General features: G+C 37.1%; 1 protein-coding gene across 2 annotated transcripts in view; it reads left to right on the top strand.

Moving 5' to 3' along the window:
- The window catches only part of TRAPPC8 (trafficking protein particle complex subunit 8), a 56,124-nt gene that overhangs the window by 1,154 nt on the left and 30,984 nt on the right, over window positions 1–23,986 (top strand). Inside the window, exons 2-12 of one of the 2 annotated variants that reach the window (XM_082499644.1) lie at window positions 6,109–6,303; window positions 8,946–9,029; window positions 11,929–12,018; window positions 13,315–13,489; window positions 13,893–14,046; window positions 15,145–15,232; window positions 17,495–17,742; window positions 19,328–19,443; window positions 20,797–20,947; window positions 22,269–22,369; window positions 23,820–23,925. In XM_082499644.1, coding sequence (XP_082355770.1) covers window positions 6,109–6,303; window positions 8,946–9,029; window positions 11,929–12,018; window positions 13,315–13,489; window positions 13,893–14,046; window positions 15,145–15,232; window positions 17,495–17,742; window positions 19,328–19,443; window positions 20,797–20,947; window positions 22,269–22,369; window positions 23,820–23,925 — 1,508 coding nt within the window. The remainder of the gene's footprint in view (window positions 1–6,108; window positions 6,304–8,945; window positions 9,030–11,928; window positions 12,019–13,314; window positions 13,490–13,892; window positions 14,047–15,144; window positions 15,233–17,494; window positions 17,743–19,327; window positions 19,444–20,796; window positions 20,948–22,268; window positions 22,370–23,819; window positions 23,926–23,986) is intronic. The other variant, XM_082499645.1, reaches the window with a different exon arrangement.

Genomic DNA, 23,986 nt, shown 5'->3' with positions numbered 1-23,986 from the left:
AAAATGAAACTTGTCCTGTCACTTCAGTTAGATTTTTGCACTGCTACTTAAAAAATGGCACTAACTTAAAAGCTGGTGTGTGTTAAAATCTGCCTTAATTCTGTGGCAAGTCATAATAACTTATTAACCATAACTAGTTTATAAATGTTTTTCCCCTTGTTTAGCAAAACTCATGGGCTATGTGAGAATGCAGCAGTGATAAAAATAATGAATGCAGAAGCTCACATCCTTGGAATTCTGAAGTTACTTAAATATCTCTAGGCTCTTTGGTGAAAGGCTTTCAAAACATATCTAGCAAACAAAAACAAGCAGACTATTAAAAATGAAACATTCACTCTGAGGAACACTTAATTCTGTTGTCATTTAGTTATTACTCTTTTTGTTCCAACTATAGTAACAGTTAAGGAACTTGCAAACCTGAATCAACTTCAGTGTTCCCTGTGTAAGTACAGACCTCGATAGTATGTTGATGGTTCTAAACTAAACTAGTCTTCACCCTCTTCTGGTAAAGGAATTAGTTATGGCTCAAGATTGGACTCCTTCCCTTGATATCATGTAAGACTTCGAGCATATTACTTGAGAGACTGATACTGACTTGATTTCTGCATTCTTTTAAAAACTTGTGAAGGAAGGTTCCACTATTTGATTTTCATAACTTCGTAGTATTTTTTTGATGTTTCTTTAATTGATCCTGCAAGGTCTGTCATGTAATAATAGACACCCTCACGAACTGTGTCTAAATCCCCATGATACAGTTTTAATTTCCTAATTTTGCAGCTGTGGCCATTGTGATAAATCTTTGAGAAGGGGCTGCCTGTGTAGGCAGCCTAACTTTGACTGTCTGAACCATCCTGTTCAAAAACCTGACCTGAGGGTCAGAGAACTGAGAAGCTGAAGCTTGGTACAGTGGGTTTTGTTGCTGCACTACTGTCTGTGTATTCTGATTCATCTGGCGGCAAGCCTGACTGCAGTTCTTCACTCCAAGTGTGACTTCCCCTTCTAGCTTCATGGAAAAAAAATCGTTACTGCATGCTATATGTAACTTCTTGCGGTGAAAGCCAGCATGCGTGAGGGTAGGGAAAGCAGTACTAGGCATTTTCTTCAGGCAGAAGAGTAGTTCAGTGTGATAAAACTTCTCAGGAGTTTGTGTAATGGTTATCAATTTCTCCAGCTCCAGAATTTGTGGAGCTCTATGAAAGGGAAACATGGTTATTGCAGTCTGCACAAACACTGTTGCATAGTGACACTGTTAATTGTATCCTGTGCACAAGACCTGGAAACATATGATAAGTCTTAAATTGCTCTACCTTAATAGGTTTGACCAGACTTAGCAGTAAAGCTTTTCCATGCTTCTTTTCATGTCCAATTAAGCGGAAGAGAGGCATGATTAATGATCTGATCATGGTACAGCAGAATGTGTGTATATATGCACATGCCTCCACAACTGTGTTTCACTGGTTATGATTGTTTTGATTCCTTCAATTTTAGGCACAGTTTTTCTTAAGGGAGTATGAAATGCTGTTCTTTTTTCATTAATACTCCTGTCTTTACTTAATCGCTCTTTCACTGAATTTGTAATGTGAAATTGGGTTGATTAGTATTTTGTCTCTTTAGAAATTAGCTGTCCCATGTACTTGTACTTGTGACTTTAGAGTCCTGTTACAATACAGATTTTTCTCTGAAGTTTAGGATTTACATAGTTTATGAGCCTGCTGAAGGCTGCGTGTTCATCAATGCTCTCACTTAGAGAAGCAGTGCAGTTAAGAAAGGAATCTCCCGATTTATGTGCAAAACAGTTTTTATACACAGAAATGAAGCTGAGCTTTCTACTGTCGCATATATCAGTCGTCCTTCACATGTTAACAGAGATGTGGAGGCCCAGACCACTGCTTGATTCTTCATTTAGCGTTAAACCATATGCTTCTTGTGGTTGCTCAGGCCAAGGAGGCCAGATTATATCTAATTTCAAGCAGAACCCCATGAACATACGTAACATAGATGTAGTGCCTCTGCACTAATCAGTATTAATCTGCTCATCAAGTTCTGCATATTGGTGACTTGATAATGTTGTTGGAGCCAAAAATATCCTTGCAGTATTGCAAATTGTGATGGTAGGAAATGCTGAGTATGGGTTCAAAGTGCTCCTTACAGTAATTTTTGGCTTCTCGACTTTCATAAGTACGTCACTTTTTGCTTTTGAAGGAGGAATGGTTAAAAAAGCGAGAGAACAACTTTATTGTCCCAGCAACTCCTTACTTTAGAGGAAAACAAAACCAAAACTCTTCCCAAAATTCCATTTTCTTTGATAAAGGGAACCAAAAGTATATTGTGGATTTTATGCCTTCATATTTATTCTCAAAGTGGCAGTCTGTCTTAGCTGTTGTGTTTGTCAGTTACGATTGATGCCTAATTTTACAAATGTATGTATTGTATAGGTAGGTTTTCTTTAAAATAGCATCCTGTTTTTAAGAATCTTTAAAAATACTATCTGAACTACTGCTGTCTCAGTGGGAGGGAGAACTACAGTGTACACTTCAACTAGCCAGTGTCACTTTAAGATAGCCTCGGTTACTCTTAAACCAAAGTGTTTTATGTATTAAAAAGGGGGAGCTTCTGATAACTATATCTGATTCTAAGACTTAAATATGTGCTGGAAGTAAGGAGGTATAATGGGAATGCTGTGTTTATTTGATGAGCTTAGTTTGATGTTAAGAATTCTTTGTTCATGAGTGTTTTAGTCAACATCTGAAGATTCTCAACTTCTGATGAGAAAGATCTTGTTCTAGTATATGCTACTATTCCCACTTTTGGCAAAATATTCCTGAAATGATCTTATGAACACTTGAAGGAAATGTATATCCTAGAAAAATTTTATTAGGGATTAAGGCAAGAGCTTTGTGGGTTTCCAGGTATGTCCTTTATGTCAGTCCTTAGCATTGCATATATGCCAGAAATGTCATCTGTGTCCTGTATGGAAATATGTTTGTTCTTCATTATTATGGCTATTATATTTTAGGAGAGACACCAAGGATGATCATGTTTTAGTGTTATAGCTGCACTGGTAAAGGCAAGCTGATTTCTTAGTTGCTTGTCCCTCCCACTTCCTTTACATTTGATCTTTTCAGTAATTGTGTGGCAGTAGGATTGATAATTTACCTATAGGATAAGATGGGGGGGGGTAGTTCCCCCCCCCCCCCTTCAGCTTTCTGATAGAAAGTCCAAACTGGATCAATTAATTTTAGCCAGCATAATTGCCCTCTGTGTTGATACAACATTATAATGAATCAGATCAATATGGAACTTAGAGCTGAAAAAAAAGCCCTTTTTTTTTTAGGTCGTTTTGGGCAGGATCTGTTCTCTAAACTGTTTCACACTGTCTTTTCATGAGCTTCAGTGCTGGCTAAAGGTTGGGATTGAGTGTGTGACTGAGGAGGGTAGCACTACGCCAGTCCAGACTTGAACTATGATGTAAATGTGCTTTAACAGCTAAGATGGACTGTAAACATATGTAGTGTGATCTGACTGGAGTCAGACTAGGGCTGGAGCACCTTTCCGATGAGGAGAGGCTGAAAGAGTTGGGGTTGTTCAGCCTGGAGAAGAGAAGGCTCCGGGGAGATCTTATTGCGGCCTTCCAGTACCTAAAGGGGCCCTACAGGAGAGCTGGGGAAGGCCTTTTTACTGGGGCATGTAGCGATAGGACGAGGGGGAATGGCTTTAAACTGGGAGAGGGCAGGTTTAGATTAAACATTAGGAAGAAATTTTTCACTTTGAGGGTGGTAGGGTGCTGGAACAGGTTGCCCAGAGAGGTTGTGGATGCTCTATCCCTGGAGGTGTTTAAGGCCAGGCTGTATGTGGCCTTGAGCAACCTGGTCTAGTGGGAGGTGTCCCTGTCTATGGCAGGTGGTTCGAACCTGATGATCTTCAAGGTCCTTTCTAACCTAAACCATTCTATGATTCAGGCTGTGTGGTTGTTACTTCTGAAAAGGCTTGTGGAAAGTGTGGAGTGCTCTCCAGGCTGGAGGGGACTGAAGACTCTGTTTCAGACCTTCATGGTTTTAATTTTGTGTTCAGCTGCAAGATGAGAACAACAAGAATCTTCTGTTGTGCTGCCCTTTATATGTTATACAGTGTTTTGTGAAAATAAAATGCAAAGGAGACAAGGGCTATACTGTGGGGCACATGGTGTCTGAATGTCTTTGGTAGGCATGCTCAGTGGGTCCTGCCTGCACTTAGTCTAGCTTGCTTGGTGGTGCTTGTGGTTTGAAATAGGGAATGTGACATGAAAAATCAGAGCAGATACAGAATCATAATGTCTACTTAAAATGTCATGAGTAGTTTTTTTTTTTTTTTAAAAAAAAACAAAACAAAACAAAACACAAATGGCTCGAGGGAGCAAGTTTCACAAAGATTCTACAAAGGGAGCTCTGCACTTCTGAGTCATGTGAAGCTCCAGTTATTTCTTATGGTAAAATGTAGCTTTGTCTGTAAGATACAAAAGCGATTGCAGCCCAATGAAACTTTAGCGAAAAGATCACAGGGCTAGACTGCAAGTAGAAAGGTGACCCAGTACACCTAAGTGTGTGTGTGTGGGGAAAAAAATTCCCAAACCTTAGTTTTCATCTGATTAATCACTTTGCTCTCTAGGAGACAGGCTTCTTTGAAAAACAACAAAATCACCAAGGAAAAACAAAAGCAGGGACATAGGGAATAAAAGCAATCACATATCTATCATTAAAGAAAAGAATAAAATTTGCCTGTGATGGTGTTTTTTTAAACATGTAGAAAACAAAGGCATCCTACATATAGCTGTTACAATTACATGGAATTTCAACTTTAAGTTAAATACTGTTGTTCATCAATCATCTTGCTGAACTTTGCTGCTGCCTTGTTCTTTAGGCATGGTATTGACCCCTTTTGCATGGGCTTGGGACTCTTTCTTTAATGGTGTTTTCTGTCTGGTGGCTTGCTTGGAGAAGTTGGTCTTAATGGGAGGAAAATATTTTTTGGATAAGTAGCACAAAGCCAAAACAGCAAGAGTTACTGTGTGCTAATAACATAAGGCTGGTATCACCCTTTTAAAGGCTCATTTTAATAATGAAACTGTTTCTTTTTTTGAATGTTATTTTCATTGGTAACAGTCTACTTCACATTTTCTAAATAAGCAACCTCTCCACACCAACAACTTACATGCTTGCCAGCTGTTTGTAGTTCTGTCATAAACACTAGCTCCATGGACACTTTAACTGCGCTGTTGGGACTTCTTTTTTTTTTTTTTTTTTGAGGCTACATGCAATAATCCACTATTTGTCAGGCAAAACTCATGCATAATTCTGAAATCAATATTTAATACTCATAAGATCTTTTCTGTTTTCTTAAACATTTAAAATTGAATCAAATGCTGGTGTTACTAACAGGAACTTTATTTTTAATTGATTAATTTTTACTAAAAGTTTATCATTCAAGGAATGTAACTTCAATAACAAATCATATGATGCCTTTTGTAGAATAGGAGAATTCTAAAACCGTTCTTATAAAAACCAACCAACCAACACCAAAACAACAAACCAAACTAAGATAACGACACTAGTATTAAAAATGGAAGGATATGTTCATTTTGGATGAACTAATACTATGCTATTCCTGACAAGTTTTTTAAATGCTGTTGTCTTGTACTGGGGTTTTCTTGGAAACTGGGGACCCCTTGGAATAGAAGATGTTATGTTGTTACTATAAGCTTTCTGTGCAAGTTGAGTACGTTCTGCAAGGAAGGGAGTGCAGCAGTGTAGGGCATGCATTTTGAATACTTTTTTTTACTCTGAGTGGTTATCCTTTAAGCTAAGATCCTATGCTAGGTTTTAATCAGTCTGCCTAGATGAGCCTAATGTTGAACATGAGGTAATTTTATGTTCTTCCTTCCCCCCCCCCCCCCCCCTCCATTTTTTGATACTCAGATATTATGGTCTGTGATCTAAAATTGATGATGGAGAGATTTAGTGAAGAAAGTAATCTTTAAAGAAAAAGAAGAATCTTTTGGAGAAATACTAATTTGTGGTAACTGTTTTTACTCTGTTACACTCCTCAATAAAGCCTATTTTTTTTCTTTTTTAGTTCACATGAGAGATCCTAATAATCAGCTTCACATAATTAAAAATTTGAAGATTGCTGTCAACAACATTATTACTCACCCACCTCAGCCTGGTGCCATTCGAAAACTTTTGAATGACGTTGTGTCTGTCAGTCAGCCTGCTGAAGGACTAGTAGCTAATGTGATCACAGCTGGAGATTATGATCTCAACATTAGTGGTATGTAATGATACTGTATTTTTCTGTGATTTAAACTGGAACTTACTGTAAGGTTTCTAACCTTAATTTCAAGTTTGTGGTATATACTAAAGTTACTCTGAGAGTTGATCGGTTTCGAGTCATTCTTTTTACTGATTCAGATCTATCAAATAGTTTAGGTTTTTTATAATGTTAAAAGAGTGGCTGAACATAATTAATAATTATCAAGTTAATGTTTCCTAATGCTGTAATTCTTCTGAACTTGTGATAAATCATCATATTATTTTAACGTAGAAAATACTTATGCTTTGGCTATGTTAATAGCTCATCAAATTAGAGATGTTTTCTTGTTACAAAACTGATATACTAATTTGTTACACTTGGCTGAATAAATATTAGAACTTATTTACAGTATTGGTACTAACGTACAGCTTTACATTGAAGTTAGTCCTCCTGGCTTCTTTTGTTTGTCTCTTTACTTATTGCTTAATGCATAGAGTTCATAAAGTTGTCATAAAAAATTTAAGGATAAAATGGTTTTGAGGAAAGGTGTGTGATTCCTTGTCTTGTTTGTTTGCCATGAAACTCTGCTTCATATATCACTGTCAAAATGTCTAGAATATTCTAAAAGTGTTCTTTTTCAGATCTTCAAGGGATAAGGTATTGTGAATAATACTAAATGGGACCTGATCTTGAGAGCTGAGAAGATTAAACTCCTCCCAATTAAGACCCTAATCCATTAAAGCCTTTGAGTACATACTTAATTCAAAGCATGTATGCATTGCCCTATTTAAACATTACTTAATGTTTTGTATGTAAAGTTCAACATGCAGTGAGGAATTTGGCTGTGCTGTAGCAAAAGACTGACAAACACTCATGAGGATTAGTATCTGATGTTGTCATAGTATGTTGATCTTTTTTTTTTTTTAATGTTGGCAATGAAAAATTGCATAATTCTACATCTTTGATACCTAACTTACAAGCCACATCCTCAACTTGATGTGATATATTGATAGTAAAGGAAAAGACTTGAGCCTGGAAATTCTAATTTTTGAGAGCTATTGGAAACTTGTGCCCTTTTTCAGTTTCTGTGCCCCTGTTTATCTGTGAAGTTGGTGAATTGCTGTTTCTTTTGTGAAATCTTGTTGGAGGGAAAGTCTGTTTCAATTCTAGAGATTGGAAGACCTGAAGAAAGCAGAATAGTTTCAGTGAGACTTTTCCTTAACATTTCTAATTACCTTAATTTAGAAGTGAGGAGTTGGAGGAAGGGAGGAAAAACTGTGACTTTATCAAGTTATGCTTTGTAGGTGGAGAAGCAAATAACTCTCCTGTTGTTTTACATATTTGCTGCTGGAGCTTCAGATGTACAAATAATCATACTTGACTATCTCCTGTCTCTCAGAGATTAGGTTCTTATTTCCATTTAGACTGGCTATATGCTTATTTGAGAGAAGGAGAGATGTAGAATCTGTTTAAAGTCATACAGAAGGACAAAACAATGTAACAACTTTGTAGTTTTGTGGTACCCCTTTGGCTTTAGCATGAAACCCTGACAGTGTTCTTGATGAAACTTGGTTCCCATTACGCTGTAAGAGGATGTGCGAAAGTCCCTAGCTTGTCAGGTAGAGTTCTTTTTCTACTTAGACACTATGAGTATTTACCAAGAAATCTTTTTTTCTTTTTTTTTTTAACTTTGTTAGAGCATTTTATTGAAAACCCATAGAAGCAGTCATTCCTGGCGACAAAACAATCTTTTGGCATGGAAATGTGAAATACTCTAATGTGTTTTTAAATTTGCTGTTTTGATGAATTAGTTTCCTAGGATAGCAATATTAAAATGTATGTCCTTATACTGATCATCATTAAAGATTATTTTGAAAGAAGACACAAACATTAGGAAGCTCATGTATGAGTGTTTCTGGCACTGACTCTTTTTTAGAAAAGTTTTGGGACTGCTGTGGTGAATTGGTTTAATTGTTTGTAATCCTTCTTTGTTATACTTGTTGTTCAATAGTCTCATGGTTCCGTAATCATCTTGTATTGAGAGACCTGGTTGCTTACATTCAGCCATGCCTGCTTCTCTCATGTACCGGTGCATGTGGAAAGTGAGGAAAAGTGATCCCACTAAAGACTTATTTGAGAAAAGAAAAAAAAAATAAAAAATTAAGTTTTCAGCTGGATCACTTTCCTGGTTATGTTTGCTAATACTGGCATGCAGCAATGCAGGAATATGATGGAGATAAGGAAGAATGTTGGGGCAACCACTTTCAGCAGCTAACAACTTCAGTTACTTTAACTGTAGTATTACAGCCTGAGCAATCTCAGAATTTAATGTTTTATATTTATAGTATCTTGCAACTATAAAAATGGAAATAATATCTAAATACAACTTCATTCTTTACTAGTTTATAGATTTCCATTTTTATTCAAGCCCATAATTTGGGCTGAACCAGAAATTAATATTGAATTCTGTTAAAGCTTGCAGTCAAATGTTGAGGAGCCTGAAATGTTCATGATTAAGTTTAGCTGGAACCAAATGTCTTCAGTCTCTGATGGGCCTACATGGTATAGATTTTCTACTTTGTGCTACCAGAGCATAAAAGCCAATAGTGTGTTTGCACCTGACCCTTTTTAGTATAATAATACCATGTTTTTTCTATCAGATCGCTCAGTTAAAGCTAGTGTTCCTTGGTACAGTAATTGGAAAGAGACACTGATGGAACTGAACACATCCACGTTTTATTCAGGTATTTTTTGTGGTTGGTGCCAATTTGCCAAATTGCCCTATATTCCTTTTCCATGTGCCCCATCCACCTTTCCTTACCATCTGCTACAACTGTTTAGCACTTTTCTTGGCGTAGATGTGTGTTCCTCCATTTTTTCCCCCTAAACGAAAAATTGTTGGTGATGGTTGTTTAATTTTTCTTGTAGTCACATTTCTATTCCTGCTAATCTAAATCATTTGGTCTTTCTGTAGAGTCAATAAGTACAGAGTGGTGGTGGGAAATGCCCCGATGCTGTAAAAGCACTGTCTTGTTTGATCCTATGGAACCATATACTGTCACTGTTCTGTATTTCAAATGTAAATACTTTCTGCTTCTCTATAGAACTTGCTTCTTGGGGGATAGTAGTGCTTTTCAAGTTGGAACTAAAGTGCTGACAGTACTTAGAGCACATATACCTCTGCTATATTGAAGTTCTTTCTGGAGTATGAATCTCAAAAAAAAAAAAAAAAAAAAAAAAACCACCAAACCAAAACAACCAAATAAACAACATTAAAAAGCTTTGTAATACATTTTCATCTAGTTTATAAGACTTTTTGCTACCAAAATGCATTGGTTATTGACCCCTCAACTTACAGGGAGGTTCTGTGTTGTGGTCAGATTTTGATGTTTTCCAGTTTTAGATATTAAGAAAGTTTGTGCCTTTCAATAGTGTCTGTTCAGATGCTGCTAAATGCCTTCCTTTCTGAATGTGCTGGAGTATTGGCATCTGTGAAACTCATCTTGGTCAGTCAGGTAGCTAAAAAGTACAAAACCTCATGAAGTAGACTTATTCTGAAGTTGCTATGTATGAATATTACTTCCCATTTTTTTTCTTAACGATTTCTGAACACATTAACAAGTTTTGCCTAAACTTTAGTTCTGCTTGTTTAGTATACTGTAAACATATTACTGGAAAAAAGCAAAACATGCAGGTCTGTGTACCTAGATGACAGTGTTGCTATGCACTGCTATAGTGTGTTATGAATTGGTACATCTGTGAAATTTTTTCAAGTATTTTTTGTTTTGAATGTGGTGCATGTTTATTATTTTAAGTATCTACTAGAAATTATTACAATCCTGTAAATGCTCTTGAATGAATCCTGTTAATGTACGTTGTGGTGTAGAGGGAATCCGGTTGCCTTTGTAGCCACTTCCAAGGTTCTTAATAGACTGAATGAGAAAGGGGAGGGGAAAAAAATACAAAACAAAACAAACAAAAAAAAAAAAAATCCACCCCACAAAACAAAGTAGTACTTCCCTGTTTGTAGCTGTGCCAGATTTTTAAAGAAACTTTTTTGCTGTGAGTCAGCTGTAAAGCAGAGCTTGAAACTAAAATGCCATTGAAATTTCTACCTTAAGTAGTTTAACACTGTTTGGTTTGAACCTGAGTTGCTACAAGTCTTTGTTATACTTGTGAAAAATATACATATTGTTTTTAATAACAAGCTGTTTTCCTTGATTTAAATAGTTGGCATATTTATATGTGGGACTTAGTAAAGCCAAGAGGTTTTTATGCCCTAGATGAGTGCTCAGAGAGCAGTTACTAGAAAGGCTATAATCAAAAGGTAAAAGTTTGCCTCCTGTGGATCTTTTTTATGTGAGGCGAGCTGACTGCTACACTGAGTTCAGTTATGAAGTATGGCAACATCTGACTTCTGTGTGGATGAAGCCAATGTGAGATGGCCTGACAATGCAGGATTAAACAAAATGCATTAACTTAATGCACTGGAAGGTAATTCCAAAACAAAAATGAAACCCAGTTTCATAAAGTCAGCTAAGAAATCAAGGTGGTGGGGTTTTTTTGAGGGGTGGGTGCAGGGGAGGCTTACAAAACATTAGAAATTCTTACGTGAGTTAAATCAAGGAATGTGTTTTCTTGGGGCCATATAAAGAAAATAAACACCTTCAGGATTTCTTATTAATGCAATTTTTCTGTACTAGTTATTTTTTTCTAGTTTGCAGATGAGTTTGCGCTGCATTCCAGCCAACTGCAAATCAGGTTATTGGAAGTGGACTGATTTTTGCTCTGGAGTTTTTTTTCCACTTGAGGGAAGGAGTTGTGGAATGGATAAGGCTTAAAACAGGACTGAATGAAGAAATAATACTTCATTGCTAGATGGGTAGTTGGAGTGGAAAGAAACAGACAGTATTTTTAGGTTCATATGTTCTTTGAATGGCCCAGACATACTTGGTTTCCCTTAGTTTGTTACTCTTGCAGAAAGGAAATGCCTACTGTAAAAGGGCATCTGAACATGGGAGGTTAACATTATAAGACATGAACAGCATAATTTGGATCTGAGCTTTTAGCTTTATGGATCTCTGCTTTGCCAGCTGACAGCTGAACTGTTTATTTTAGCAGGGGAGAGGAAGGGGGACTACTGTCAAGCCAAGTCACAAGACTTGCAAAAAGCTTTGGGCAAACTGGCAGCATAGGGTTTTGGTAATCCTTAGTTCCTCTACATACTCAAAAATTAATTTTTTTTCCTGATCAATTCTTACATCCCTAGCTGAGGCAAATTCAATGACTGTTAGAAGAATTTTGTTTTGTTTTTTCTTTCCCAAGTGTGTGCATGTGTGTTAAAGTGGTGGTAAGGAGTAGTTACTCCTAACAAGGACTGAATGCATGTTAGCCTACAGTCTTGAAGTTGGTGCTTAAGCTACTCTTCAGTTTCACAGGATTTGATTCAAAATGTTTCTCCCACTGATGTGTATTCTAGGTGCTTTCTCCTTAGACTGTTTTCCCCCTTCTTTCCACACAAACCTTGTCAGAGTTTGCAAGCTTCGCTTTTAGGTGTAGTCTTTCATATTTCCTTTTCATAAATGAGTAAACAGAATTTTTGCTGAATATTCTAATTTTGTCCTATGTTATTGTGTATTCCAGCTACTACTCCTTGGTTTGAGTCTTACAGAGAGTGCTTTCTTCAGTCCATGCCTGCATCAGATCATGAATTCTTAAACCACTATGTTGCGTGTATCCTTTGAGTGTTACAGACCTCTGTAGTGTAAAGTCTGTTACAGCTGACTGTAGAAATGTAATGTAGGAGACTTTGAAATTTTGCAATAACTGTTTATGCCATTATGATTTGAAATAAACTTTTTTCAATATCTCTAACTATACAGACTAATTTCTTAAGGGGGTCAGGGTTTTCTTTGTGGGGTTTTTCTTTTAACCCACACGTTTTTTTGTGTCAAACTGACACATAAAACTAATACCTGTAAACTAAACTTCCCACTTTCTGCTGTAGCTCTTTAGATATCTATTGACTGTCCCTTACGTACAGCAGAAGCTTGTGTGTTTGGGATCAGCTGCTGTTTTTCATAGGTTTTTCTAGCAGATGGAGGGGGGAGGTTGGGGAGGGTGTTTTGGAAAATTGGTGAACTTTGAGCTATTTTGGACAAAAAGAAGTCTGGAAAGGTGCCTAAATGCTTTCACTTTTTTTTTTTTTTTAACTAAAACTTAGGCCTGACTAGTTTGTCTACAGAGAAAATGAAAATATGAACTGTTTCGTCATGTAGCTGGTGTTTAGCTTTACAATAATTAAAATGCTGCAGGTTTCATAACACCTGCTCTCTTCCTAACTCTTTACTTTATCATTTCAGTGTGGTGGAACAGGTATGTTAGCCAAATTTGTGCAGAATTAACTTGGCCAGTATTGTTTCTGGCCTTTGACTTCTAAATTTTGGAGCATTTAAAGTACAACTTGCTTTCTGGCTTCTCTGAATTAATCTCTTTGATTTGGTGAATAGATGTAGCGGAGCAAGATGTTCCTTATTAATGATCGTGTAGTTGCATTGAGATAAAAATCTGAATGCTTCTGCTCTTTACTAGGAAGATGTTGCTGTGTTTACAAACACTGGCTGTTATTGTTGCTCAGGTGGTATCTTAAAGTCCCAACTCTTCTTGGAAGTTGAAAACTAAAGTACACTGGGGGTGAATTTCAGTTATGTTTCATATGTGAACAGTTGGTCTGTATGTAAAAACTTAAATGAAGTATTAGCTAATATGTCTTGGCTTAAACTTCGATTCAATGTCAGAATTGGCACAAAACCCTGTTTCGTCTCATGTTACAGATATTAGTTAACTGACCATTCAAGTAGTGTTTTTTGGGACTAAGGCTAAATTCTAATTGCACATACTTTCGTGCTAGTTTGTTTTACAGGCTTAAACATTGTACTCGTCTATCTTATTTTATACACTTCCTCTTTTCTTATATGATCAGTGGTTCTTCCTGGGTTCTTTTGGTAAATGTCCTTAACATGAATTTAGGTATGCTTGTAGTTTCTTCTAGTGAACCAGAGCCTGTGGAGCAATTCCTGAAGCTGTCTCAAGAACAACATCGAATTCAGCATAGTAATGAATACTTGTATCCCAAGTGGTTTATACCAAACACGCTCAAGTACTATGTGTTACTGCATGATGTAAGCACAGGAGAGGAACAAAGGTGGGCCTTCTGCCTTCAGTGAACTTAAAGATGAACTCTTTGACCAAAATATTTGCATTTATAAATTCTGTTGAGATTAGACATGATAGGGCCCATTAACTAGTATGCTGACTATTATCAGGGCAGGTTTCCTTAAGTAGTATTTTTAGATCTACTTCTTGTGTTAATTTAAAATAAAAAGAATCAGTCCTAGCATCTTGAGGTAGATGCTTTCTTTATTAGCTTGCTGAAGTAATTATCAAAGATTCTCAGCTTCACTCTTGCATAAGGACTGCTTTACAAATAGGAGAATTTTCCATTTAATCCCTATGCATAATAGTCTAAAATAGCTTGTTGCAGCACACACTTAGAATAAAATTGGTTTGATACCAAGACAGGGTAAATGTTGTTTTATTTTTTTCAGAGCTGACTCCATTTATGAAGAGATGAAGCAGAGATATGGAACTCAGGGTTGCTATTTGCTGAAAATAAATTCTCGGGTGTCTAATAGAGGAACAGATGAACAGATACCAGATCCTTGGAGTCAGTACCTTCAGAAAAACACTATCCAGAATCAGGTATGATAGTATTCTAAAAGCAATTTCTAAGGTGCATATGAATACCAATTTTAGTTGAGTTAAATTTTACCTTAGTATTATGTATGTGTTTCTACAGAATGGGCTAATAGGCAGTCAAGATACTTCTAACATAGCTATGACTTTTTGTGAGGGCATAAGATGAGTGCTCTCGCAAAAAACTGCCCTCTGTGCTACTTATAATTGACAGTGAGGAGCACCGAAATACTAGACTGTCAGAAATAGACTGACAGGAGTACTGAAATAAGACTTGTGCTTTATGCACTGACAAAAGCAAGTAACCTCAGAAGTGTCCTGTTCATAGTAACTTCCTACCTTCATTTTGATTAATTTTCTTCACTTTTAAAACTTGTGTGTTTTTTTTTTTTTTTTTTCCCCAGGTCTTCTGTACTTTGCTAAACAGTGTGAGTGTGTTGTTTTGTGGGGGTATGTGTGTTTTTTCTGGTAACTTCTTGCAATCCGGTCTGCTCTGTCATCTGCTAAGATGGCAAATGATAGCGTGTGTCTTTAGTTCAGTTGCCATAAACTTTGTTATTTTTTGCTTTGGGACCAAAAATATTCCTCCTTGAGTTTGCTTTTGACTGACCTGCAGTGTTAACTGCGTCTGATTAAAAGGTTTGTTTGCGGAATCATAGTTCTTTACCAAATCTAGCTGGCACTGGAAATTCAAAACATCTAATTCTGTAAACTGAGGACCAATAAATAATGTTCCACTATAAACTAATTAGATCTTTTTCTTTTGTCTATCCCATGTCAACTGACTCTCTTTTTTTTATGAGCTTGTTCAAGAATTGCTTCAGGGAGCATATTTTCACTGTGGTAGGCATTGCTGCGTAAGAGTTGGAGTTCCTTGCTTTAGTTTACAGTGAAGCTATTTGAGCAAGCCAGAAGATACTTGCTTCATTTGTTGGTGAAAATAACTTTCATTTTTACAATAGGAAAGATTCTTAAAGCCTCACAAACTACTTAAGAAATTAATATATACAAACACACATGCTTTCTTAATAATTCAGTTCACTGTTATTAAAGTTATCAACTACTATTGATTGACTTTATGACTTTTTTCTTTTTTTCTTGAAGGATTGCTATGAAGATAGTCCTTATACTGTCATTTCAAACAAGAATACTGATTACTTGATATCAGATGGCTTAGACAGTGAAATTAAAGGTATTTTTATAACTTCTATCAAAACATTGATGTGATAGCATTTATACAGCTGTCTAATGCCTTGGACAGTAATCACTTGAGTGATTTGTTAGAGAATTCAAAGTAATAATTATCTAAATGATCAAAGTTAATGTAACTTGGTGTCCACAAAGAGGAATGCTGTGGTGCTGATGTACTGGATTGGTGGTAATTGGTAGATGGCTATTGATGTATTGGGCTCATCTTCTGTAAGATTAAGCATATTGTCTGCAAACTCTGACAGAATCACAGTATGGTCAGGGTTGGAAGGGACCTCTGGAGATCATCTAGTCCAACCCCCCTGGCCAGAGCAGGGTCACCTACAGCAGGTTGCACAGGATGGCGTCCAGGTGTGTTTTGAATGTCTCCAGTGTGGGAAACTTCACGACCTCTCTGGGCAGCCTGTTCCAGTGCTCTCCCACCTCATGTTAGATGGAACTTCCTATATTCAAGTTTATGCCTGATACCTTTTGTCCTATCACTGGGCACTACTGAAAAAAAGACTGTTCCCATCCCCCTGACCCTCTCCCTTTAAGTATTTACAGGGGATCTTATCAACACTTAGTCTTATTTTCTCCAGACTAAAAAGACCCCAGTCCCTCAGCCTTTTCTTATAAGAAAGATGTTCCAATCCCCTAATCATCTTTGTAGCCCTTTGCTGGACCCTCTCCAGCAGTTCCCTGTCCTTCTTGAACTGGGGAGCCCAGAACTGCACACAATACTCCAGACACGGCCTCACCAGGGTGGAGTAGAGCGGGAAGATAACCTCCCTCGACGTGCTGGCTGCACTCTTCTTGATGCACCCCAGGATGCCATTGGCCTTCTTGCCCACCAGGGCACATTGCTGGCACATGGTCATAAATTAATGACAATTAATAAAAAATAACATAGGATTACATGTTTAATTTTCATTGTAATAAAAGTTCTGGTTAGTGTGCTCTGATGTAGCTTTGAAAGCTGAGGGTTTTTTTTCTCTGTTTTTGGTTTTAAATCTGGAACTGACAGAGTAGTGACTTACTTTCTAAGTTGGCTGAAAGAACTTGCCTCACAATTGAGCTTGTGGATGGCAGAGGACAATAAATGAAATCGAGTGCACATTAATGCCTGGTCTTTTTTGAATTTTAAGACAGCTGTGTAGGATTCAGATGAGACACATCATCAAATAGGGAAGAAGTGGACATACCTCATGCTGTCTGGCCTGACTCAGCCCAGATCCTTCAGACCTGACTTGAAAGGCACAGGGAGACCTAGCATATGTAGGAGAGCCTGTAGTTGCCTAAAAAAGTGGCTTTCTAGGGCCTTACAGGCCGGTTGTAGTCTGCAAGCCGCTGTTTGAATTTTACATATCCTGCTTTACATTTCATGAGTAAAATCCATTAAGGATTTGCTTTACTCAGTGCTAGCTAGGGTTAGATAAAGCAAGCTGATTTTCTTATATAGAAAACAATTAATAAATAAGAGAGCTGTTTAAGTCTTAGAGCAAAATGTGGTCTCAGTGTAGTTTGGATAGCTAGATGCAATAGTGGTCAGCCGTCCTTTTCACTGAACTAAGAGGAATTTAGAGGAGGTTGTTTTAGATCGTGATTGCTTGGAAGGGCACCGAAAATGAATTTGTTTTATTTTAACCTTAAAACAGAAGCAGAAGAGAGTGAGAGGTTGTTGAGGCCCCATCCCTGGAGCTGTTCAATGCCAGGCTGGACGTGGCCTTGGGCAACCTGGTCTAGTGGGAGGTGTCCCTGCCTATGAATGGGGGGTTGGAACTCTATGATCTTCAAGGTCCTTTCCAACCTAAACCATTCTGTGATTCTATGAATGAATCCAATGGAGCCATTGTAGTAATTGCTGCATTTTCAACGTGAATGAATATTTGACTTTGAATGTATTGACTTCAGGAATATTTGACTTTGGTTTTAATGTTTTCATAGTTTTCTTTCAATGTTGTTGATACTTGGGATTCTTTGCCCTGTAGTTGAGAACCAAAACTCTACTTATTTCGCCGTGTTTTAGTTCCTAGGATTTCTTGACCTTTCTGAAGAATTTCAGGAGTGATGTAATACTCGGGTAGTGCTCTGCTGCTGTTGGCTCAGTATTGATCTGTAGTGCAGAATAATTAGTGAATAGATTTGCTTAACAGAGTTCTGAGAAAGGAAAGTTTTAAAGTAGGTTAATAAAAGTGATGTTTTAAAACCAAAATGTTTAAGTAACTTTATACTTACTGGGGTTTTTGTTTCAATCTTTCAATAGATAGCCTGTCAAATAACTTTAAGACTCACCCCCTTCAACTCGATCATCCCAGCGGCAGTTTGGATAGTACGGATTACATGAAGGCTACTGCATCATTGCAAGACTCAAAGAAATCAAATTCTGGAACACCTCATGGTGCTTGTTTAACACTCACAGACCATGATCGAATTAGACAGTTCATACAGGAATTCACATTTAGGGGACTTTTGCCACATATAGAGAAGACAATTCGGCAACTTAATGATCAGGTCAGTTTACTTTTAAAAACACTTTGTGCTGTAATAAGGAAAAACAGTTGAGGTATAAATCCAGTTGTCCAAAAATCTGTCTTGAAACTATTACTTCCTTCTGCATCTAATGATTCAATGATTTCATTGAAAACTGTAAGTAAATCTAAGAGAAATAGCCGAAGTCATAATTTTTGCTCAATTTGTCTTTAAAAAACAAAACAAAAAACAACTTGCATCAACAGAGCTTCAGTGCAAGGTAGCTTCTTTGTGAAAGCCTGTCTGAACTGTTATCAGGAATATCTGTTCTTGCTCTTAAGATCTTAATATTTTATGCTTCTGGACGAATCTGGCACGAGGAACAAAATGTACTTTTTGTTTCAACATTAGAATGCACAACAAAAGTTAAGAAGTGTATTTTGGTAAATAATTGTCAGCAAAAAAGCTTCATACTTCCATTGCTACTTCTTGACAGGGGATGAAATGAATGGACGCCCTAAAACATGCAGTTCTCTTTCGATCTTGGCGGTCTTCGTAACTGAATATTCTTCTCTCAAGCTAGGATTTTTTGGAAGGGTGATAGTTAATATCATGCCCATGTTAAGTCAAGGCCATGTGTTAAAGTTATTTTGATTACAGTAAGGTCCTTTCTTTTAGAAGTGTTTCACTTTTGTATGGTCTTAAACAGCTGGAGAGATGGCTTGACGTAGATTAGTACAATCAAATTACAGTATTTAGCGTTAGACTTGGACCCAAATATTAGTCTGTTGTCTGAACTCTGTATTTTGATTGAATTGTCCATTCAGGTTATATTTTTGAGGGATTTTGATACTAAGTATCATGTGCTGTAAGGATCACTGCCTGACTTGACTTTTGGAAGAATTTGTATCTGCTAACCATGTTTATGCTTGGGAAGTTTTATGAAGAAACATTAAAAAAACCCCAGTGCATACATAAAGTGTAGCAAACAGCCTTACCATTAGGAATGTAGTAATAAGTTCCTAGTTGTGGTAAGAAAAGCATGATACATTTTTTTAAAGTTGTCTTTAAAAAGTTTGCCTTAGATCTTGGGAATGGTAATTCCATGTGGAAGCTGCCTCTTTAGTGGAAATTACGTAAAAGAATAAAGTTGTGTAACCTCACTTGCAGGTATGACTAGTACCCTTGACACTTGAAATTGATGTTTGCAATGTGGTGATGCTTTAGGTAGGTGGTGATGGGGAGAATGTTCTCTCTGGAAGTATGTACTTAATCTAGATTTTAGGTTGGGCTGATACCAGAAGTTAGATATGTTAGATTTCAAATAGTTATCAAATGTTTCAGCTCTTAGTATTGAGACATCTGCAGTTTACAGCAACAATAGTGAAGCTCAGCTGTCTGATATTGAAATAAAGTTGCAACTCATATATTTATTCTGTGTTAGTGATTCATTCTAAAGGAGTGTGCTCTTGGTTTTATTGTTTTTTTTATTTCTGTTTTATGGAAAAAAAAAAAAAAAAACAAAACAATTTGGGAAGCCTTAATGAAGCTTGTGTTTTTATATTAGTTTAACTTAAATTAGTATGTCTCTTGCAATGTAGTACTCTAATTTAGTGTCTTTTTGCAGTTAATATCCAGGAAAGGCTTGAGTCGATCACTGTTTTCTGCTACTAAAAAATGGTTTAGTGGCAGCAAGGTTCCAGAGAAAAGCATAAATGAACTGAAGAATACTTCTGGTTTGCTGTGAGTAATTTCAGTCCTTACTTTTAGATCTAAACTGAAAATAAACCTCTCTTTTTGGGGAGGGAAGGCCTGTGTGTGTTTGTTCTGCGAAGTGAACTAAATCAGCAATATTGTAAGACTTTAATTGGATAAATCATGAAAAGTACTATGCCTAAAACTGTGCAATAAAGGAGTAGCAGAATTTTAAGAAAAAAGGGATAAAAGAAACTATTCACAGAGCTGTCTTCCTGCAATATTTACAGAGAAGCTTTTGAAGTTACAAATAACTTCTTTTTATTACTATTACTCTTGAAAACATATGTTAAGCCTGCTGTAAGGGATTTTTTTAGATTAGTACAAGCTTTTTATTTTCTTATTTAAGCCAAACACCATTTGTAGGTACTTACATAGTTACATAAATGAAATTTACTGCAGTTGATTTATTAAGTATATTGCTTTTTCAAGTGTGTTTGAGAGCTAAATTAACGGTAACTTCATACTTTTTGCACCCGTATTTTACCCTAAAACCAGTTTTAAAATTTTACCAGAATATTCATACTGTATGCTTTGTAATTTCCCTCTACGAGTGAGGATGTATAATCACGAAAAGCATCCTCTTCAACTATCTTATCTTAACCACAGAAGTCTAAATAGTTCTTGGATATTACCTAACCAAAGTTAATGTCACAAAAGTTAAGTGTGACACTTAAGTACAGCTTTAAATTCGTATGTTGTGTGTCTTTGGATTCATAATCAAAATGTTGTTAATTTCAACTTACTATATTGAGCTGTAAGCATGGTTTATTTCCTACAAAGTTTGACTAACAAGTGTCTGTGAAAATGTATTTGATCTTCACTGAAGTGATTCATGTGTATTTGACTAATCAAAAGATAGACTGCTTGTGGAGGACAGGAACTTGCCCAGTGTTTTGGCACAAGGCATAATTTTTTAGCTTTTTTTCTTTCAAAAGAAATGGAGAGAAATAACAACTACATCTAAGTGAACAGTCAAAATCTTTTTTTTTTTTTTCTCATACAGCTCTGTTTAGCTGTAACACGTAATCCTGCTGAGTAGTTTCAGTGGTAGCTGCATACTTTTTTCAGTATTTCTTGGGTAAGAGGAATGCTTGCTTTGAACATTAGTGGAATAGTGAATCTCGTTAATCAGAAAGTAGGGTGTGAAACCAAGTTACGCGTGGCAGAAAGGAAGCAGCTTCACTTTTCTATAGCTGTTTTTTGGGTAAGGCTGAAGCAGTGCAGTTCTTATTCCTACTCTGTGAATAGAAATTAAGATGAGAGGGGAAGACTTTATAGAGCATGTCTTGCTCTATTTATTAAAATTATGAGTTTGAATGTAAATATTTGTATTTATAGGTATCCACCAGAAGCACCAGAGCTTCAAATCCGGAAAATGGCAGACTTGTGCTTTTTGGTGCAACACTATGAACTTGCATATAGCTGTTACCATACAGCAAAGAAAGACTTCTTAAATGATCAGGCAATGCTTTATGCAGCTGGAGCACTGGTTGGTACTTTACATAACACAAACATTCTGTGCACTTTTCCTAATAATCTCTAATACTTGTCTGAAGGTAACAAAATGCAATCGCTTCCCTCTACCTCCAAATTTATAAGGGTCTTGCCAACTTTGCTGAATATATTTAGCAAATCCTAAAGTGTTCTCAGATCTACTGACTGCTGTTTTATGAAGGGAATAAAGATGTGAATAAAAATTGGAAGACTCAATTATTAAAATGTGGAATATGGAAAGGAGAATACCTAGAATACAACCTTTAGCAAAACGGATCTTTAAACTTGTAGTCTGATAACAGGTGTGAAGTAATTCTATAGTATCTCTTTTAGACTTTGGCAAAATACTTATTTGCCAGGAAGTTGAGACTATGTCACTATAAATATGGCATTGTACCTTTTTTTGGTTAAGACTTGAGTGATATAGTTTGAGTATATCACTGCTAAACTTCACTGTAAATACATACTCATTCGTTAATTTTGCTTAAGTATGAAGATGTATGTGACTAAAATAATTTTCAATAAAATAAATGGGATCACTGGGGGAAAATAAGCTTGTTTTAACAATTGTTAGAAGGTATGTTTTGTAGGCTTTGGTCTGGTTAACTTGATTAAATTTGAGACTTTACTTCATAGTGCTACAGAAGCATTCATGTATACACTGTCCCATCTTGATGTAAAACCTTTACATAAATGTGTATTTTGCAGAACAGAAAGTTGCTCTGCATTTAGATAATCTGAAAAGTTATCTTAATTTCTCAATGAATGGTTTGTAGAGGTCTTAATTATGAATTTTTGCAACCTGCAAGTCTTAGTCTTTACTTACTGCAGAAAAACTTTGCTGTCTTATCTTTGCCCCATAAGGAAAGAAGTAAAAATTCAGTGTGCATGTTTGCTAGAGTTTCCTCGGAAGCTGAGAATGTAACTTTATTTAAGCAAATCTCAGAAAGCAGTCCTCATCTTACAATAGATGGTAGTGCTACTTTATCAGAAAGATTGTTCCTGCAATAGGAAATTATCTCTTGGACTTGTAAGGCAGTACTGAATCAATGCTTCTGCATAGTATTGGGGGTACCAGCAACGGAACACACTTCTGTGAGTGTGTATAACTCTTGCTGCTCTCTGGTGAATTACAAGCACAGCCATAAATAGGCTGTTGTATTTAACCTTTTATCAGTTATAGTGTGTTGGATAGGCTTTTACATGTCAGTAACTGATGAAGGTCTTGAACTAGTAGCTGAAACATGTTCCTCAGCATTTTAAGGTTTACAATTTGTTGAAAAAACTACAGTGACAGTACTGAATTTCACTTGTAGGAAATGGCAGCAGTGTCAGCTTTCCTTCAGCCTGGAGCTCCTAGACCGTATCCTGCTCATTATATGGAAACGGCGATTCAGACCTATCGAGATATTTGCAAGTAAGTTGTTTACTTTCGTACTGATCCAATGACAGCTAAGCCACTGGGTCTTTCAACTTTCTTCTGCTGCACAGTGATAGTGGCAGATGACTAAAAGATCACAGAATGATGGTAACATTTTAAAGAGTAAGATATGTTAGTTTATCTAGGGTAACATTGGAATGGGATCTATGCCATTCTTAACAGACTGCTTATTAAACTTATGTATTGGATTCACCTGGAAGATTTTGGTAGTGGGCTGTGAGACGACAGCAGGAGTTGTCCCCATGTTGGACAGAGCTGGTTTTCACCCGCTTCCAAAACGGACCTGCTGCTGCCCAAAGCTGAGCCTGTCAGCGGTGTTGGTGATGCCTCTGTGATAACATACTTAAAGGGTAAAAATCACTGTGCAGCAGCTGTGAGAGAGGAGTGAGAAAATAAAACAGCCTTGTGAACACCGAGGTCAGTGAGGAAGGAGGGGAAAGGAGGTACTTTCCTGCAGCCGGTGGGGAAGACCATGGTGAAGCAGGTTGTCCCTGTGCAGTCTGTGGAGGACCACAGTGGAACAGGGATCCTTGTGGAGGACCCAATGCTGGAGAGGGTGGATGTGCCCTGAAGGAAGCTGCAGCCTGTGGAAAGCCTACACCAGAGCAGGTTTCTGGTAGGAGCTGTGACCCATGGGGAACACACACTGGAACAGTCTGTTCCTGAAGGACTGTACCCTCCATGCTGCAGCAATGAAGACCTGTATCTGTGGGAGGGACCCCACACGGGAGCAGGGGAAGGACATGAGGAGGAAGGAGCAGCAGAGATGAAATGTTATGAACCAACTGCAACTACTTTTGTGTGTGTCCCTGCCCTGCTTGGGGGGAGGAGGAGGTAGAAGAACTGGGAGCGAAGGTGAGCCTGGAAAAAGGAGTTAGGGGAAGGTGTTTTAGTTTTGTTTTTATGTATCTATCCTATTCTGTTATTAATTGGAAATAAATTAGCTTAGTCTTCCCCAAACCAAGTCTGTTTTGCCTGTGATTGTTACTGGTGCGTGATCTCCCTGTCCTTATCTCAACACAGAGCTTTTTAATCTATTTTTTTTTCCCCCTGTCTTGCTGAGGACGGGGTGTGATAGAGCAGCTTGGTTAACCCAGCACAACTTGTTTCTGGCTGTTGGACTTGTTTATCAGATCATTTAGTTGGGTGGATCATTTTAGTTGGTATTTTTATAAGTACTGTCCTCAAATATGCTCTTTAGCTTTTTTTTTTTTTAAAGCTGCTGTTCTAGTAGGATAACACACTTTATGTGTCAATCTGTACGTGGTTGTTTTGCAGGGGATGAACTTTAGTGTATTTTACTTTAAGGATAAATAACAGAACATCACTCTGCGATGTGGAGAAAATTTGTCAGTTTTGAGGTGAAAATTTTTTCCGTGGTTTAGTTTGATAAGTATTTATTAATACATTTATGTTTTTGCTTTAGGAACATGGTTCTGGCTGAACGCTGTGTGCTGCTTAGTGCTGAAATCTTAAAAAGTCAAGGCAAATATTCAGAGGCAGCTGCTCTTCTGATTCGTTTAACCAGTGAGGTAAAAGTCTTAGTAGCTTTTTCCACTCCTGCCCTTCCCAGTTTGTTTACTTACCCGAGCA

This window comes from Vanellus vanellus (assembly GCF_965231255.1).
Source record: "Vanellus vanellus genome assembly, chromosome: 2".
Classification (NCBI taxonomy): domain Eukaryota; kingdom Metazoa; phylum Chordata; class Aves; order Charadriiformes; family Charadriidae; genus Vanellus; species Vanellus vanellus.
This window is presented reverse-complemented; position numbering and strand designations above follow the sequence as displayed.